The sequence below is a fragment of the Fundulus heteroclitus genome, chromosome 23, assembly GCF_011125445.2.
Source record: "Fundulus heteroclitus isolate FHET01 chromosome 23, MU-UCD_Fhet_4.1, whole genome shotgun sequence".
Classification (NCBI taxonomy): Eukaryota; Metazoa; Chordata; class Actinopteri; order Cyprinodontiformes; family Fundulidae; genus Fundulus; species Fundulus heteroclitus.
This window is the reverse complement of record NC_046383.1, coordinates 17,199,475-17,217,866: the sequence shown is the minus strand read 5'-3', so window position 1 is coordinate 17,217,866 and position 18,392 is coordinate 17,199,475. Positions and strand designations below refer to the sequence as shown.

Below are 18,392 nucleotides of genomic sequence, written 5' to 3'. Positions count from 1 at the left end.
TCACTTTTGGAATGTAATAAAAGCGTAGAAAAGCACCCCTTTCTATGCTTTTAAGAAAAAATATACTACCAAAAGGCAACCAAATGACATTACGTTTAATTTTTGCCTCAAGCCATTTAACGGGGCTTGTGGCACATATTTTCATTTCTTCCTTTCTGCATTGAAATCCCTCAGTTGTGGTCTATATAAAGTAGAACTGCAATGCTTTGGTCTGAATTCCTTGTTAATTTATCCCTTTGTTCTCACTTTTTACCCCTGTTCTGAGGTTCGCCTAAGAGCAACTCATTTTGGTGCTGTCTCTTTAAATGTAAAGGGGGCACTTAACACCCCTCCCCCTCAAGGTCACAGAGCGTTCCACTCCACCCCGTTCAGCCATTTTGGGAGCATGCTGGGGGACGGTGTAATAAACAACCAAACATTTTCACTAACCCCCTTGTAGCCTCGCCATCCTTGAGCTGAGACTACATAATTGCTCCAAGAAGTAAAAATGACAGATTCGTGAAATTGGTTAACTGGAAGTCCGTGACCATGTTGAGCAGCTCTGCTGCAAATAATGTGAGGTGATTGTTAAAAAAACATACTAGAACACAGAGAAAGCTGAACGGCTTGAAAGATATTAAAATGTATATTCATTTAAATTTTCTGAAATGTTATTTGTTATGTAATTCCCATTACATAACAAAATGCATTAAAGGGCGTAAAAAGTGGATTTACATGGCATGTCCCCTTTAAGGGGCATGTAAAACAAAGTGCTCTTGCTAGATGAGATTAAAATTGGATATACTGGCCTCCATGTGAAAGGCTGTGTTGGAGAAAACTAACACTTTACATCAGCCTGAACACACCATCCCCTCTGTGAAAGCTGGTGGCAACAGCATCATGGTGTTTACTGACATTTGGGAAGAAGTTGCAAAAAAAATAAATATCATAATTTCCAGATGCACAAAGCGGGAAGGGAGATATCACAAATGCCTTTTTCTACAAATGCACACCACACTTTTTGGATCTTTACTTAAAATTATAAGCTTTATTTATTTATTAAAAGCCCTGTACCTGTTTCTTTTCACTTCACAGTTCTGAACTGCTCTGTATTGGTCCATCACACAAAATCCCAGTAAAACACAGAGGTTTTTGTAGTTGTAACACAACAAAAGGTGGAAAAGTTGAAGAGGTGTGAATACTATGGCCCAGTCCTCTGTATTCTTTCTGTATTTTTAAAATTGTGTTTTCCCTGTAGCAGTGATGAGTGGGTTAACATCGATCCCGTACTCTCAGCTGTGCTAAAAGCGAAATGGAAACGCCCGCTTGCCTGCAGAAGCGTTTACATTCTATGAATAGGAATTTCTGAAACCAGCCTGCTCGGAAACCTGTGGCAGATAGGAAAGACTGATCCAGTGGAGGGTAGAAGATTGAGAGCAGGAGGAAGAGGAAAGAAAAACAAATAGGAAAATGTTAAGAATAGAGGTGTTGACCAAAGGAAGCCCAGTTCATTTGTCATGTGCTAAACAGTTGCCTTCTCCCATAAAGCAAAGTTAAAGTAAAAATTACAATCCATGAGGATTAGTAATCATGCCAACATTTTTGCTGCATTTTATCTATATTAAAAAGCATTTTGCTGCTGAACTTTAAAAACTGGTACAAAATACTCGTTGGTATTTTCAGTTTTTAACTGAATTGCCATCCAAATGTCAGCAGAGGGAAATGTCAACTATTCAGTCCACTAATGGCAATGAATTCCAGTAATTTCATTCGAACAATGTCTTATTTCTTTTTGCTTTAAATGGCCAGCTAAGTTGTTTAACGTTAGAGCTAGAGGAAGGCTGCTCAGGAGTTTTGTTGAGAATGAAAGTGTTCATACATCAGCACCACATTAGTCTGTTTGAACAAACAGCTATAACACTTGCACCTCACACACATGTCTGTAGGTGGTTAAACATTGCAGAAACAAGTGAGCGTCTTTCTGTGGAGGCATGTCGGTTGCAGCTGCGATGTTTGGTGAGGCCATAAACGTATGAATGGAAACTCTGTGTTTCAGTGAGAAATCCACTTTAAGATACAAACACAGATATGAATGCACCATCTTGTGCCATTTTTAACACCCTCATTTTTTTTTACCAAGTAAATAATTAATGATGTTGCTGCTGAAAGAGCAAGGCAAGAAATCATTTAATTTATTTTTAGCATCTTTAACCTTTTACCTGGTTCGAAGATGTTGGTAAAATCTGAATAACAATGAGTTGACAGCAAATTGAGGTCAGAGACTGCAGGCTTGTCAGCTGAACAGCATGCGTCTTTGTTTAACCTGCACAATCAGCCTGACAGCAAACAACTATTGTGCTACTCCAGCATGGGGTTAAGGTAGAAAGGGGAAATTTTTAAACACATCAGGTGAATCAGCCATGGTGGTAAATGACTGGTATTTCTGTCATTTACCACAAATGTTTTTTTTAACAAATGTGCTTGGAGTACCTAATTCTTCTCCAAAGCAAAATTAGCAATCAACGCTGTTAATGTGAAATGCTGCTTTAAATTTACAAAGCAAAGCTTACAGTCTTAGAAAACGCAAGAACATCTGGTTTGAACATACAAAGAATTTGAGCCTTAATTGTGGGTTAGTATATTCATAGGGTCAGAGGTTTGCTAAGGTTTCCTAAGATTTCAGATATGAAATATGCTTCCATCTGTCAAAAGCTTCAAAGGGTACAAACTGCTAAAATATTTTCAATCTGGAGAGACTCACACAGACAGGAAAGGCAATTAGACAAATTTAATTACATAAATTAGAAACGTTCTTTGGCACTCGGACCCCGGCAGAAGGTGTGAAAGCTGTCAATGTCTATGAGCTTCGAGGTTCATTTTAGGATTAGGATTAGTGAAGTCTTCCCCCCAGGGTCTGGACACTAGTGGTGGAGGCCAGAGGGGAGAAGGAGTCAGGTGAAGCTTGTGAGAGGAAGAGATGGGATGGAGGAGGGTCGAAGCTCTTATAAGCAAAGTCTTCTGGGATGATAGGAAGAGAACTTGATGCAGATTGGCTGAAACGCGGCCGCATGGTGAGGTGATTAGTGGAGACAGGTGCGCTGGGGGTGAGTCTTTCAGTTTGAACTTTCATCTAAACCTCATTTGTTAATTAGACTTTTTTATAATTACGAGCCCCGGAGTTGGTTATACATATATGTTACCTGTGATAATAGTGGTGTAGAGATTCTTGTCACAATAAGTCTTCGCCGGCTGGATGGTAGGACACATCTACTTGTTAACTTTTTTAATTTTCATTCTTTTAAACAAAAACAAATATATTTTCCCTCCAAACTTAGGTCGTAGGTATTTGTATGAAATCATCACACTGACAATTATAGAGATCTCACAGACAGCGTTTGTCTCACCAAAAATGTTCTTATAGTAACACATAATGACAATAATGATTCTTGAAAGGACCGGAGTGACCTGCTAATCATCTGTCTGAAAGATTGCACTTATACTTTTCCCTCACAATAAATACAAATTAAACTGCATGGAAATATTTTAGGGATGGATCAGAATCAGAATCAGATATACTTTAATAATCCCAGAGGGAAATTGCTGTTTCAGTACAACCACCATAACATAACAAACAAACAAACATCACAAACATAATTTTACAGGGGGAGACGATTTACCGAGGCTTTGCTGCCAAGGACAACCGCCTTACACCGTGCCCACATGGCGCATGCTATTCTTTTGAAGCTAAGTATTATTTATTTTCTTTCCCATACATGCCTTACAATTGCCCAATGTGTAAAGTGAGCTATCCTCTATTTACCACATTTACCTCTATAGGCTCCATTAGTCAGTTCACGATAGAGTGATCTGGGCCGAATCCTCTGCGCACTGTGTGCTCTCGTTGAGTCTACGCCGTAATTGATGCATTAGCGAGAGAACAATATTTATTACCTTCTTACCTTAGGAGACATTACGCCTCTAAACAAAAGACCTGTGCAGTCGCAGTGGGAGATGTTTTTTTCCCGCTTCACGCTTGTGAACAACACTGATCTCATTTCAACTGGTCACCAGAGGAGGCACACTTGTGCAAAATCTCTAGAACTTGCACTATGCTGATTTTAAGAGCAAAAGGGTATAGAATTTGGTGTAATAAGAAAGCTGAAAAATACTACAATTGGCATGTGTTTAACTTTTTTTTTCATTTTCTGTTTTAAACAAAAGTAGCTAGATCCTGTTATGCTTTTATGTTTTGTGTAAATACCATAAAAATATTCTTTTTTTTTGCACTAGGTCATCAGGTGTTGTTAATCTCATACCACTCCATTGCTAGTGGGAAATAAAAAAAGAAACCTTACTTTTCTTTTATGCACATTTTAGTTTTTTTTTTTTTTGTAACGGATACCTTGTGGTTTCTGAGGTTTGTATATGGCAGCCTTGTCTAGAACTATTTTATGTCAATCTGTCTCCTTTTTTCAATAACGATCATAAATAAAGAGGCGAATGACAGAAATAAACATTAGCTAAACTGTTGGACGATAAGTCTTTGGTTTCGTGGTAACAAAAGTAATTCAGAGTAGGCAGAGAACGTTTTAATGCTGTGCCGCTTCCGAGCACTTCTGACTGGGACACACTCCTGTTTCTCACATGGAGCTCTTCCAGAAGCCTCTTTACTCCTCCTCACTCTCCTCCACCACTAGATGCGTTTTAGAGATCCCAACACCATCTATGATGACAGAAAGGGACTCAGAGAATTTAGGACCATAATGCCCCCGTGGGGTGTGCCTTTATTACAAAAGCATTTTCTTTTAGCATACCTATTGATTTCAGGATGAAATATCGTGTCTTAGCTGACTGAGTTGAACCCTGTCATGATCACTAATTCTTCTGTTGCAGTAATTCGTCTCTGTGAGCTCCTCTATTTCTCTCTACTGTGTGAGTTGTAGGTAAATATATCTTAGTTTATACGCAAAAGTTCCATGTCTCTGTCACTGTGGCTGAAGAAACGCTCCAGTGACACCTGGTCAAATTGTGAAAAAATAATCTAGGAGAGGAGTCGTGCCAAGGAGAGTCCTGTTTTGCCATGCTGTAATGGAAAAACAGTCAAAGGGAACACAGGCTGGTTGTAGAAAAATCCCTTTTAGCCCAACCTCTACACTTTCTGCTGTCTAGCCTGCTCATTTGTCTTCCTGTGTATTCTGTGTGCCGCTTCAGCCGGTACCACCTTTTTTAAAGCTGTGTTAAACAAGTTAAAAGTCTCTTGATCTCTTTATCTTTAATGAGGCTTTAGTTTCAAAAGTGAGTTACTATACCTTGTTTTCAGAAGTGGACACAGTTTCCTAAAGTCCTTAATTTAAAGTATCAAAGCTCTCTTAAATGGCTTGTGTTGTTATTTTCTTAGCAGCTGATTTTGGGGGACAAGAAGAGACACTTGACTCCCACTCCTGCTCTCCGTATGGGAAGCGCCTGTTTTAAGTTGCTTTGGTGTAGACATAATCCTCTTTAAGGATCACCTTTAGCATTCAGCCTAAATGTTGAACACTCCTTTTTATTGCTTTTATATTTTTCTGAATTTTTTACTGGCTGAAGTCGTTGTTATAAGAGCTCATTTTAAACAGTGGAAACCATGGATATGTGAGCTTTTCAGATATGAGAGACAGATCCTCCTTCTACAGCACGACAATAATTTTATGTTTGTCTGATTTGCTGCATGGCATATAAACCACTAAAGTACTGGGGGAGTAAGAGGAAACAATGAGTTCATGCTGGCTTCATATATGTAAATGTGTGTTATCAATAGCAAAAAAGGTATTTAAAAATACAATTTTCTTGCAATAAAACTTGGACTTATTTTATGTCTCTTACGAACAAAATAAGAGTTTAGATAAACCTTTGGTTTAAATTTACATACATTTGCCACTCCTCATGTGCCTTCTAAAGCACCCACAACTTTTTTTGACTATAGTCTTGCTTTCTGCAGTCTTTAAAAACTTGACCACCTTATTTTCTGCTTCTGCTCCTATACTAAAATAAGCCTGTCATTGGCAGCCTCCAGTGTGATGGATAGACTCAAGTACCACAGATAGATTAACACTACTCCCTACACTTGTAAAGAGCAGTGTGAATACAAATGGAGGAATTGGTGGGCTGTGGGATTGGAGGACTGATATACTATACACACACACACACACACACACACACACACAAACACACACACACACAGTCTGACAGTAAAATGTGGTGATTTGCTGTTAATTTTAACCAATCCCTAGCCTGTTGTGATGTACAAGCATGGAATGCTTCAGTAATGTCTAAGGGCTCAAAGTAAATCTCCGGATGTAGGCTTGAAAGTGTGGGTGGAGCTCTGTTAAATTTCAACAGTTGTGTGCAAACTCCCCTCCCACAAAATCCAGATTCATCCCTGCGACATAATGCTGCAAAAACTGACCCATGATAAAATTGCCTGTACCTACTAAGACAGTCCGAACAACCAAAAGGTCAAAAAATTGTACCAACAATGAGCTTCAATGCTAATTAAAACAGATGTACACCTTTCGTTATTTGGCATACTTCTATTTTTGTTGTCATTCATTCTGTGGTCTAGAACAAATTGTCGGATTTTGGCTTCATTTCAGCTGCTGTTTCCTACCTTGTATGCTGGCATTTTTAAACACTTCCAGTGTGTAAAAACTGTCTTGACTGGTGATCAATGGGATTGAGTGCACTGTGTCCTGCTGCGTTATGACCGGTTACGCTACTGCCTTGTTCTAGCTGATGCACTCTACGAGTACCCCCAATTGGGCAGATAATTGTAATCAAAATTAATCAGAGTAAGTTTTTTTTTTTTGTTTTTTTCATTTTCAAGCATCCCAGTCCATGCGGGGGAGTAAAGCGTCTGCACTGTGCTTTGCAAAATCAAGTGACGAGATTAAGTAAATTGGATCCTTACCGTGCCATTTGACTCGCAGTTACGTTAAATCTGCTGTATCCTTACATGTGGGAAGTTGTTTATATGAGCTGTGGTGCACATGTGGTAGGTTAGCTTATCTAGGGATGAAATTGTGTAGGCTACAGTATTAAATGCATAGGACGGTGATGTGGGAACGTCATTGTCATTGAGAGCAAAAGGCGGATACAAAATAGTGTAATTGGGCATCAATAGTCTAATCTACTGGTTCCTCCTATTTCAGATTGTCATTTTAATGACTTTAACACATACAAACTTAGTAGTATGACCTCTGTTTTAAGCACTGGTTAAACTAGCTTACTCAGGTTGTAAGAAATTTGCAATTCAGTAGTATAATAAACACATGGACAAACTATGCTTGTAAATAGGAACAATTTACACATTAAAATACAAATATCACAGCTGTTGAGGCTTTCCCAAAAGGTCAAAGTATAGTGCTTTGTTTCAACGTTCATGCTTCATCAAGTGTCCATCAGCTGCCCCCTTACGGCCCTGTAGCTGTACGATTATAGCTCATTGGGGAACAATTTGGTTTTCACCAGCGGATTGTTTACTCAAGGATAATCATCTTTGTTCCACGAGTGTCGCTGCTCGAGACTGATGTGTGCATTGCAGCAACGAATTCAGACACATTCAGACACACAGCCAAGGGACTGTGAATGTGAGCTTGTAGATAAACAGCTTCTTTTATTCTCTCATTATTTGCAAGATTACAAAGCGGCAGAAAGAACAACATGAATATCTTCTTTTCCGGAGCATTCCCTAAGGTTATGTCTTGCAAAGCGTGAACAGATACAAAAAGCCACTGCATAAACACAGAGGCAGTGTCAAGCAGAGGCTCCGACGTAAGCGATGAATCATCAGAAAAGTCAATTTAAAGATAAAACTTAGACTTTAAAAAAACTGGCTTTACGTCACAGAAAACATTAATCTGTTTAGGTTTCTCTGTGTCCCCATGTGGATATCGAGCATTTTGCCATCGTGGCAGCTTAAGATGGTGCAACTCCAGATGGGACGCTTCAGTAGAAATAGAAATAGCCGTTATTGTCCCACAGTGGGAAAATTCGGGTGTACCAGCAGCAAAGTGAAAGGCAAATGGAGCATACAGACACACACAAAGCTGAACAAGTACAAAGAAAATAGGAAAAAGAGACTTTACAGTAAGGGCAAATTTGCAACAAAAGAGTTGTTGCTACAAACTATTTTTGTTTGTAAAATGTTGGTTTTATAAAGTGTGTCTGTGTCACCTAGCCTTCAGAGCAGACGTCCTGTCTTGCCTGAGGCTAGTGATTCAGCCCCTAAGTGGCTCCCATCATAGCCGATATCGTTTCCCCAGGGTGACATAGCTGAAGCCTAATGGGCTCGGTGATGGTGTGTTAAAGCTTGGTGTTAATTATAACACCGTGCTCCGTTAAACACAGTCACAGCAACATCAGGAGGCCCTGTGCTGTTGAGCTCTGTGCGAAGGACACATGTTGGAATGTTGATTCGGTTAGCCTTGGAACGGCAACCTGGTCGTTGACGCTGTTGATCTGATGGACGTCAAAATCTGGGGTTTATGTTTAGTTTTCTTAATGGAAAAGAGGACCTTCGGGAAGCAGCTTTAAGATTTATCAGCTTCTAATTACCAGAAAATGTAAATAGATTGGCTTTAAGCAATTTGTTAGTGATACAGTTTTTTTTTTTTTTTTTACAAACAGCTTTTCCTCATGATGTAATGAACTTCACTTGATTTAACAATGTTCTGCATGAGCTGGTGTGAGGCAGCACCAAATGAAAGGGACTTGTGTGTCCTGCTGCTGCCTGTTCACTCAGGCAGGAGTCATATGCAGCTGAGCTGTTGCTCTCACTCTCATGAAAATAGTCATCTCAATGTATGTTTTAGCGTTTGTTTGTCTGTGCATATTATAATAGTTGAAATTAGTGACATGTCCCTTTTTTAGGTTGTGTCGTAAATGTTTCTAGTACACAGCGGTGGTTCATGGATTAATTCTTTGAATATATGTTTTATATAGGTTGCAGTTATGTGCAGCACTTTGTTTAAGCTGTGGTGGTTTTAACTTGCTTTATAAAACGTTGGTATGGTATAGTATGGTAATAACTCCCAGGGCTAGCCACTTCTATTATATCCCATCATGCACCTCCAGCTGTCTCCCACATAGCCAATTGTGCAACAAAATTTCTTTTAACATGTAAGTTACTAATCCATTGCGAAATAAACATCATTAGACGACGATATGCACTCAGTGTTAGTTCACATTAGATGTTTTTTTATCTTGAGCGCCACTCTCTCGCCGTTGCTGTTTTTCTCCAGAGAACACGAAATGCTGCAATTCATTCCTGTAAAAAGGTAACTGAACAGTTGCAGTTTTTGCAGGTTAGTTTGCTGCCCCAGCACGCCGTGCCACCCTGGGCGGTGAGCCGCATCAGCAATACTGCTTGCTTAACAAAACAAAACAAAATGACTTTATGTTGAAACAATGAAACTAAAACAAAACAAAAAAAACACAACCAGCAGAAGAAATTCTGAATAATTAACACTGCAAGCTGCTTCTAGTATAAAGATTAGAGGCTTCCTGTGGAGAATAACATCTCATTTGTGGTCAACAAACAGTGAAGCCAGAAAGTAACTTGCTTTAGAAGGTTGGACTGACCTGACATAGCTTTTGCCTTTTATATTTATTTTCACCGCTTATTTCATTTTGTCGGCCTCTGGTTATCAGCTATCTGATAAAATACAGACAAATTAGACCTGTTGTTGGGGTGAGCAGAATCTTATGCCAGCAGCATCAGTGGACGCCTGCTCCTGGACCTTTACTTTCATCGTACCAAACAGGGTCGGCCTCTTGATAACAATCCCATAAAGCATCTGATAACAAGCAGCCAATGGGGAATACTGGAGGAGGATATTGTGTGTCTTCACACATGAAAGCAAAATGCAAAAATAATATGTAGCGACCTTTAACTTACATGCAACCTCAATCAGAGAGCCGTATTTGCACAAGCACAGTGCTCTTTGCTTGCTGTCACCACGATATCTGTAGGTATTTCTTTTCCAGAATGTCAGATTTTAGCAGAGCAATTGCTTGCATGTAACCGCTCTCTTCCAAACACGTCCAAGCACTAATCACGCTTAGTTTAGAGTCTTCTTTCTTGTGCAGCAGGAGGAGACTTCAGCTTGTACAAACAAGCCTCAGCCTTTCCGGCCGTGTTTGTGTCTTTGTGCAGACCTATCTTCAGCAGTTCCCTTCTCTGCTTTGGGAGATTATTTTGTGTTTTGGAATTTCAGTAAAGTCACCGGGCCGCAAATGGGTACGCTGCAGGAAATTCATCACTTCTCAGTACGCCACAACAAAATGGAAAACGAGGACAATGCAGATGTGTGGAAAACAAGCTGAGAATTTGATTATCTGTTCCTGTCAGCACATCAACTCATTTTAGCTGCACAATAAACAATACGTGCAATACAAAACTAAACCGCCACGATTAGGTCAGTGCAACAAACACGGCGTGTGAGAAAATGAGTGTCAATGGATATATTTTATCAAGTCATTCGAATAAAGTGGTATTAATATGTAGAATATCAGCTTTTTTTGTCCCCTTGTCAACTCTTATATGGATAATAAACTCAAAAGATAATCTTAAAAAGTAAAGGAATAAAGAGAGTCTGTTGAGGTTTTCACCTCACACATGGAGCTAATGTAAATTGTTAAAATTAATCAGATTCGTTGACTGGTTTGACTGGCTATTAAAATTGCCTTAAAACTGATTTACTAGTATTAAGCAACTTAAATGAAACTTAAATGAAAGAAAATTAAGCCTCTCTTACAACCCTTCCAATTGTAAAGTTTTAGTGCATCTAAAAATGTCTAAGATACCTCAGTTTTTTTTTCTTTCATAACATGACCCCAAATTAAAACACGCCTTGGATTTCAGTTCTGTAGCTGAAAACCAACTCATGGGGAAATTCTGCACGAGAGAGACGGATGCTATCATTAATTCAGAAACGTAATGAAATTGTCACTGCCCTTCATCTGGTTTATTGCTGCTGTTTCACGGTGCCTGCTTGGTTTCTTTTAAAAGATAGGGCAGGTCTACAAACTGCTCACCTATGCCCTTAAATCAGCAGGGCGGCAGTGTCGGGGAAAGGAGTTATTACTGATTTCACGTGTCAGTGATCTTTAAGGCCACCTTGAGGGCAAGGCAGCTCGAGATGCAGGCTACAAAGTGCTAAGATTTGGAAGTCTAGGAGATTTAGGGAAAGGATGTGAAATCAATTTTCTACTTAGCTCAGGCCCTGTGTTTGTTTGGCTGCTCTGTTTGAATTTGTTGTTCTAATCTTGCTTTTGAAAGTTTGATTCCCCACAAAGCTAAATGTTTATTGCTCAATAAGTCAAGCTGATTTTACTTTCAGATATGTAAGCTTAAGAGTGAGTGTGTTAAGGAAAGGCAAATGTTCTCTATAAGTCTCCATGCCTTCTACTGCTGGGAATGTCTCTCTACTTTTCTCTATTTTCCTCTCTTATTGATTTTTTTTACCTCTCTTCTAACATTGAGCCAACCTCGTTCCTTTTCCTCCCAGTTGGTTCAGCCATTTCTTTTCATGCAGTTCTAAAAGAAGAATCACATGTAAAAGGTTTAAACGAACAAGCCGGGCCCACAGAAGGAGTTGCTGAACACCTCGTCTGTAACGCTACAAGAAATCGCAAATGTTGGCGTTGTGTTTTTTTGTTTTTTTTTTGCTATAATATGCACAGGGAGCTTCAGTTAATTGCAGCTGGTATCTCACAGCTGATGGGCTGTAAGTAGATTTCTAAAGTGTGGCCCAAGACTGAAAGGATCAAGATATGTAACTAAGTCATTTTGAAAACGCATATATAAAGATGAATGTTATAAAATGATCATCACGCTGTGGTGTGAATAATTTTTCATTTGCAATTTTCATGACACTGAAGGAAAGTACAAAAAATGGGTATGAAATTTGATACTTAAAATAAAAAAACATTGACAAAACCTTAAAAAATTAAATTAATATTCAAATGTAATATCAGTCCTATTAATGCAGAACTAAAACAAAGAAGAAACTATAAAATATGAACAAATACCAAACAACACCATATCTAACCCTCAGACTACCGATTAAAGAAAGCATTAATAACCAGGAAATCAATCTTCACAACAACAACAATTATAACATGAGACGTGCCAAGAGCTTCTCGACTTCCCGGAGGCCAGTGAGGAAGAACATTGTGGCCTGATTTTCATTTCTAATATCCAAATGTTATCTGACCAAATAAACAAGCTGGTTGATAACATCCTATGCAGGCCATAAACTCCTCGTCTTTTAAGAATAGCCCTTTAGTTTAGCAGAGGCAAAGAACTCTGAAGCAAATGCCAAACCCTTGGATTGTTAGCAGCCGATGGCTAACTAGTTGCAGTAAACTCTAAAACCTTCTAACCTTACAGTTGGTCAGCGCTTTGCAAACCAGACTTTACAGTCAAACGACAAACCTATATTGTTTTAACATCACATCTTGTGAAGCAAGATGTCGTCATACAAAAATAACTAGCAGGATTCTACATTTAGGATTAAGGTTTAACAAATGGAAGCTGTGACCTGGCTGCCACCTGATTGGATAAGACTAAAAACCTACAAGGCAAGGCACATTTATTTGTATGGCACATTTCAGTGCAAGGACAACACAAAGAGCTTTATGTGATTAGAACATGGGAAAATAACAACAGAATAAAATAAGTTGGAATAAAATGTGAACAAAATAAAACATGGAACAATGTCATTTGAGGCGATTTGTGAAAGACATCTGCAGGTTAGAGTTCATATCCAACGAATGTGCCTAATACTGTTTTAATTAACAGCGATTCTCTCTGTGTCCCTGCAGGTGAGTGGCCAGCTTCCGTGGGATTTGATGTCACCTTTAGGTTGGTTTAACTGAAGATGGAAACACTGGAGTCTGAGCTGACCTGCCCGATCTGCCTGGAGTTGTTTGAAGACCCGCTGCTCTTGCCCTGTGCCCACAGCCTCTGTTTCAACTGCGCCCACCGCATCCTGGTGTCTCACTGCTCTACCAGCAAGCCCCTTGAGTCCATCTCGGCCTTTCAGTGCCCCACGTGTCGTTACGTCATCACGCTGAATCACCGCGGCCTGGAGGGCCTTAAGCGCAATGTGACGTTGCAGAACATCATTGACCGCTTCCAAAAGGCCTCTCTCAGCAGCCCCAACTCCCCCACTGAGAGCCGGCGGCTGCAGACGCAGCGGCCCTACACCGCCACCATTAGTGGCACAATAGCCGGAACGATCGGCGGCGGCGGCGGCGGCGGCGGGGGCGGAACAGGTGGAGGAAGTGCCCGTGGCAGTCCAGCCACTTCCAGCCACTCCCACCCGCACGCCACCCACACCAACCACGCCAACCACACAAACGCCAACCACAGCCCCGGCATCGTGGCCAAGATGGAGCCGCGGATCAGCTGCCAGTTCTGTGAACAGGATCCGCCGCGGGAGGCCGTTAAGACGTGCGTGACGTGCGAGGTGTCGTACTGCGACCGGTGCCTGCGCGCGACGCACCCAAACAAGAAGCCCTTCACCAGCCACCGCCTGGTGGAGCCGGTCCCCGACACGCACCTCCGGGGCCTGACCTGCCTGGAGCATGAGAACGAGAAGGTCAACATGTACTGCTTGGTGGATGACCAGCTCATCTGTGCCCTCTGCAAGCTGGTGGGCCGTCACAGAGACCACCAGGTGTCCTCGCTCACGGACCGCTTTGACAAGCTCAAGGTCAGTCATTCATTTACCCTGAACCCCCCCACCCCCACCCGTTATATAGTGTTTAAGTTTGTGTCAGGATGCTACAGTAAGCCACAACGCTTAACCACCTTAAATTCCTGCTGAAGGAATGGGTTTCACCTTCATATCTGCCAGCGTTTCTTTGATCGAAACAGGCCGATCACAACAAGGGGAATTAAACGAGAGAGTTTGGATGTTTCACTGGTGAGGGAGAGCAGAGAGAGATGGAGACCTATAGGGAGGGCCCTCATTATGATAGTCGTTGAGCTGGCATTCCCTGTGGCCACTGAGCATTCACAGGCTCCGTGTAAAGTCCGGGAATGCTGAATCAGGCTGAAAAACAACAGAGGAAGGCAACAGCGAGAGCTAATTCCACCGCTAAAGGCCTAAAGCAGTGATCTGGCACCAATCAACTTTTATCTCTAGTGTTTGCAGCGCATATTAGCACGTTGTATGTGTAACCGGCTTTGTTTGTGTTTAGACCTCGAGTCGCTTTATTCATTGTGCGTTATTCCGTTTAAAATTCAAAACGGTATTTCAAGAACGACAAAAGTTACACTGAAGGCAACTCCCATAAATGAAAGCCAGCAAAATAGTGTAGGTAATAATATCCAGAGCAAATATTTGGATGTTTTATATAGAGTGGTATTACCAGGTGTGGAGATTAGCCACTGTGGGAATCTATATTCCCACAGTGACGTTACACATTGTGTTCACTGGACGATAATAAAACAGAAATAATGCTTTAGTTACTGTTTTCTGTTTGTAGTACTGTGCATAATTGTGTTCTCTTGGTATAGCTACTTTAATATTTTTGAAAATTGTTGATTTCTTTCCATAGATGTTATTCTTCACCCATTCATTTTCTCCTTTATTACATCTTTGCCACCATAAAGGCCTGTTTTTATTTTGCAGAGTGAATTAATGTTTCCATGGTTTGATTTTTTTCTTAATTGTGCATTGCTAGGTAACAAATTGACACTGTACTAGTGTACAGATGTGGGATTTTGTCTCACAAAGAAAATCACAGATGTTCTTTAATGGTCTGAACTTTGTGCCGTTCTCCAGCAGGAAAGTGTTGCTGTAAAACCATGATGGCTGTGTATCATTTTTTACATTGTTAATGTTCCGTGTTTAACAAAACTCCCATCTCACTGGGTCTCACGGGAGAACGCGGCGGCTGTAATCTTGCCAGCGTCTCCATGCATCCTTTTCATTTGGGTGAAAATCACTCCTGCGTCCTGTATTATTGATGCAACCAGACCCACGGATGTCACCTTCACTTTCGTCAGGAAAACTCTTCCTCAGCACCTCTTACTGAGCACGGGGTTTTTCTACTCTGCTGTTAGCCACCTCGTTCTCTCCAGGCGGAGGGAAGGGTTACTGTAAGTTGTTTGCGGTTCCTCTTCATTTTCCCTCCACTTCCTGGGCTGGCTGCGGTTCTTTTGAACATTGCCCAGCCTGGGGCTTTGAACTTCTCCGACTTTGAGTCTGCCCCAAATCTGGGAGGAGAACTACCCGATTCAAAGCCCCAGTTAACTCACCAGTAGCAGTTAGAGCTATTTTTTAGCTTTCTAACTTGTACCAGTTGAAAGTGCCTGCTTCCTCTCTTACGTTTATGACAGACAGAAGTTAAAGGCTCCAAGGGATAAAACAGTGCACTTTAGCTGTACTCCACCCAGCCTTCCTGTTGTCTGCTTAAAGTTTTGATCTCTAGCAGCCTGAAGGGAAGACATGTCTTGACAGAAAATGCAATTTCCCTATAAATATCTCCTTACGTCTGGGTGCTTCCTTCCAAGTTTGTTTTACACAGCTCAGTGATTTTGAAGTTCGTTGACCAATCCGGATTGATCAAGCTGAAAATGGTCCGGTTCTGGTTGCTAGCTGCTTTCTTGTTGTTTTGCTGATTAGGAAAAGAGATTAGCTTATTTCCCTATTGGACTCTTGGCTTACCCTGTTTGACTTCTTGATCACCCTTCACGTCAACCCCTCCGTTAGTGGAGTTTCCTTGCAGCCCCACTGTCACCATGATTTCACTCACATTAAAGGAAAAGGTAAGCTTCCCTTAGGCAGAAAAGGGATATTTCAGGAGCGAAAATGTCAACAAGTGCTAAACAGGGCTCATACTGTAACAAGGTGAGTTATTTCCATACTCAGCATCTAAGCAGAGCTCTCTCCACACGGGCAGAAAGGTTGGCCTCGCATGTTTGGGACTCCTCCGTCTCAGTGTTTTGCTTTGATATGCTAAAATAAAAAGCATCTTACTTCTGTTTTTAGAAAATCGGGTTCATTAAAGTCACTCCCCGTCAAGACTTGGGGTAGAATTGAATATCTCATCACCGCTTCTTTGAAAGTGCCTGATGCAAGCTCATTAAACTGTAATTTAGATCAATTTGAGGCCTGCGTAACTATTCCTTTCGCAGCCGGGTTATACAAAATCAAGAAGCCGATTGTGTGCGCTAGTTGTGTATGTTTGAAATTGTGGCTCCTGTGTTTCACAGAGCAGCAATATTCATGATTAAATAATTAAGTATAACCTAATTAAAAGTAAAAGAAGTAGTATCTCCTTGGTTTGCTCTGGTTTTCATTTTATGTCTGTTTTCAATTGTTCATGTCTAAGAAAACCAAGTATTTTATTCGTACATAAACACACAAGTATTCATATCCCTTGGACCTTTGCCAGATTACAGCCACACACTTCAGGGTATTGATTTCATGTAACGGAACAAAAAAAATTTAAATACAAGTTGAAGGACTTTTCAAAATATTTTAAAAACTAAACACATTTTGCTGCCATCACAGCTGAAAGTCATCTCCCTACCAGCCTTACACATTGTGAGCCTGAACATTTTTCCTGGTATGAAGTGCAAAATATATTTTTGAAAACTCAGATTGTCTAGGGAGCTTCTGAGCAGCGATTTTGAAGTATTAGAACTGCTTCTCGGCCCCAGTTTCAACGTTGCGCAGCCTCTAATATATTTACTTTCTGATCTGCCCTGTATTTAGCTCAACAACTCTCCCTATCATCTGTGACCAACTTCCCTTTCCGGGCTAAATAAAACGAATCCCCACAGCATGATGCTGCCACCATTATGTTTCACCCTAGAGATTGTCTTCGGGGCAATGTGTGGTATTAGCTACCCATTGCATGTAGCATTTTCTACACCAGCCAAAAAGTTGAAATTTACATCTGAGCAGAGCACCTTCCTCTATATTTTGTCGTTTCCCCTGCATGGCTTGTGGCAAATTGGAAAAACGGCTTCTATTTTCCAACAACTGAGATTTTGTGGCCACTTTCACTTTAAGGACAGATTTGTGGAATGACCTACTAATAGTCGTCGTGTTGACAGATTATCCCACCTGAGATCTCTGCAGCTTTTACAGAACCACCAGGGGCCTCTGTGCAGGTTCACAGATTGATGCTTATCTTGGCCAATCTGTCAGGTTAGTTAGACGGCCATGTAGTGCCATGCACTTTAAAACATTTTCAGTGATGAATTCATCTCTATGAGATGTTCATTGCTTGAGATATTATTTTATAACCCAATCCTGCTTTAGACAACTCCACAACTTTATCCCTGACCTGTCTGCTGTGTTCCCTGGTTTCCAAGATTCTTTTCAATTCAGGTTTCAGGTTTTCTACAAAACATTTGAGACCTTCGAATCATAGCTCTGTATTTATATAATCAATTACACATTGATGGATGTTATTTACTAATTAGCTCACCACTGGATGCAGTTGCCTGTATTTTATTTAGGGGTATTGAATGAAGAGAACATATGGTATACACACAAAACCTTTTAATTTTTTATTGGTAGCAACCCTGTTTTAGTTTCCTTCTACTTCACATCTATGTATGAGTTTGTGTTGCTCAGCCACATAAAACCCCAATAAAAAAAAAACATTCAAATTGTAGTTTCAATGTAATCAACATGTTTATGTTTAAGGGGTGTAAATATGTTTACATCGTTTTTCATGATGGAAAGCGTCACATGTCCAAAGTGATAATACAGACACTGCATTAAAGCGAATACAATACAGATATAAGCTGGTTTGTCAAGAAATAAAAATAAAAACCTATTCTGCAGCTGGTCTGGTCTCATTCTGCTGGTCCAGCGTCCCACAGCCTGCCAAATGTGATTGGTTGTCAGTCTAAAGAAAGAAGTGAGATGGAGAAGAGTTAAGAGAAAATGGCAAATGGGAAAAGAAATGATAAATAAATCAGGTGAAGGGGTGAGTTCTTTGTTCTCTTTTCTTTGCGTTGCTTGCCTGGTTCATTTTGCTCTTGCTCACAAACTCTGGAGGGCTTTAAAGTGGGTCCGTGTCACAGCCTCCAGTGCTAATGAGCTGACAGGGTGGAAGAGCTTATGTCAGAGCTGCCAATCAGCATGACAGATGAACCTTGTGGTTTATGATCCTCGCCTCTGCCGCTATACGTACAGCGGTAGCACGTTGTGTGTGAGTCCGTAAGGTCCTGACAGGTCTCCAGGTCTCTCCGCTTGCACCAGTCATATGTTACGCAAATAATAAATGGGAAGGAAAATTCAAAGCTCTTTCAAGTGATCCTCGGATTAATTTTTATTAAAACAGAAACAAGTCACAGCATTTTATCGGCAACCCCACCCTTCCCCGTCCTCTCCTCTCCG

General features: G+C 40.7%; 1 protein-coding gene across 4 annotated transcripts in view; it reads left to right on the top strand.

Annotated features, from left to right (window-relative positions):
* mid2 (midline 2) overlaps nt 1-18,392 on the top strand; it is a 224,139-nt gene that overhangs the window by 115,738 nt on the left and 90,009 nt on the right. For all 4 annotated transcript variants that reach the window (XM_012866142.3, XM_012866141.3, XM_012866145.3 and 1 more), the window contains exon 2: nt 12,844-13,736. In XM_012866142.3, coding sequence (XP_012721596.2) covers nt 12,900-13,736 — 837 coding nt within the window. In that variant the 5' untranslated portion in view covers nt 12,844-12,899. The remainder of the gene's footprint in view (nt 1-12,843; nt 13,737-18,392) is intronic.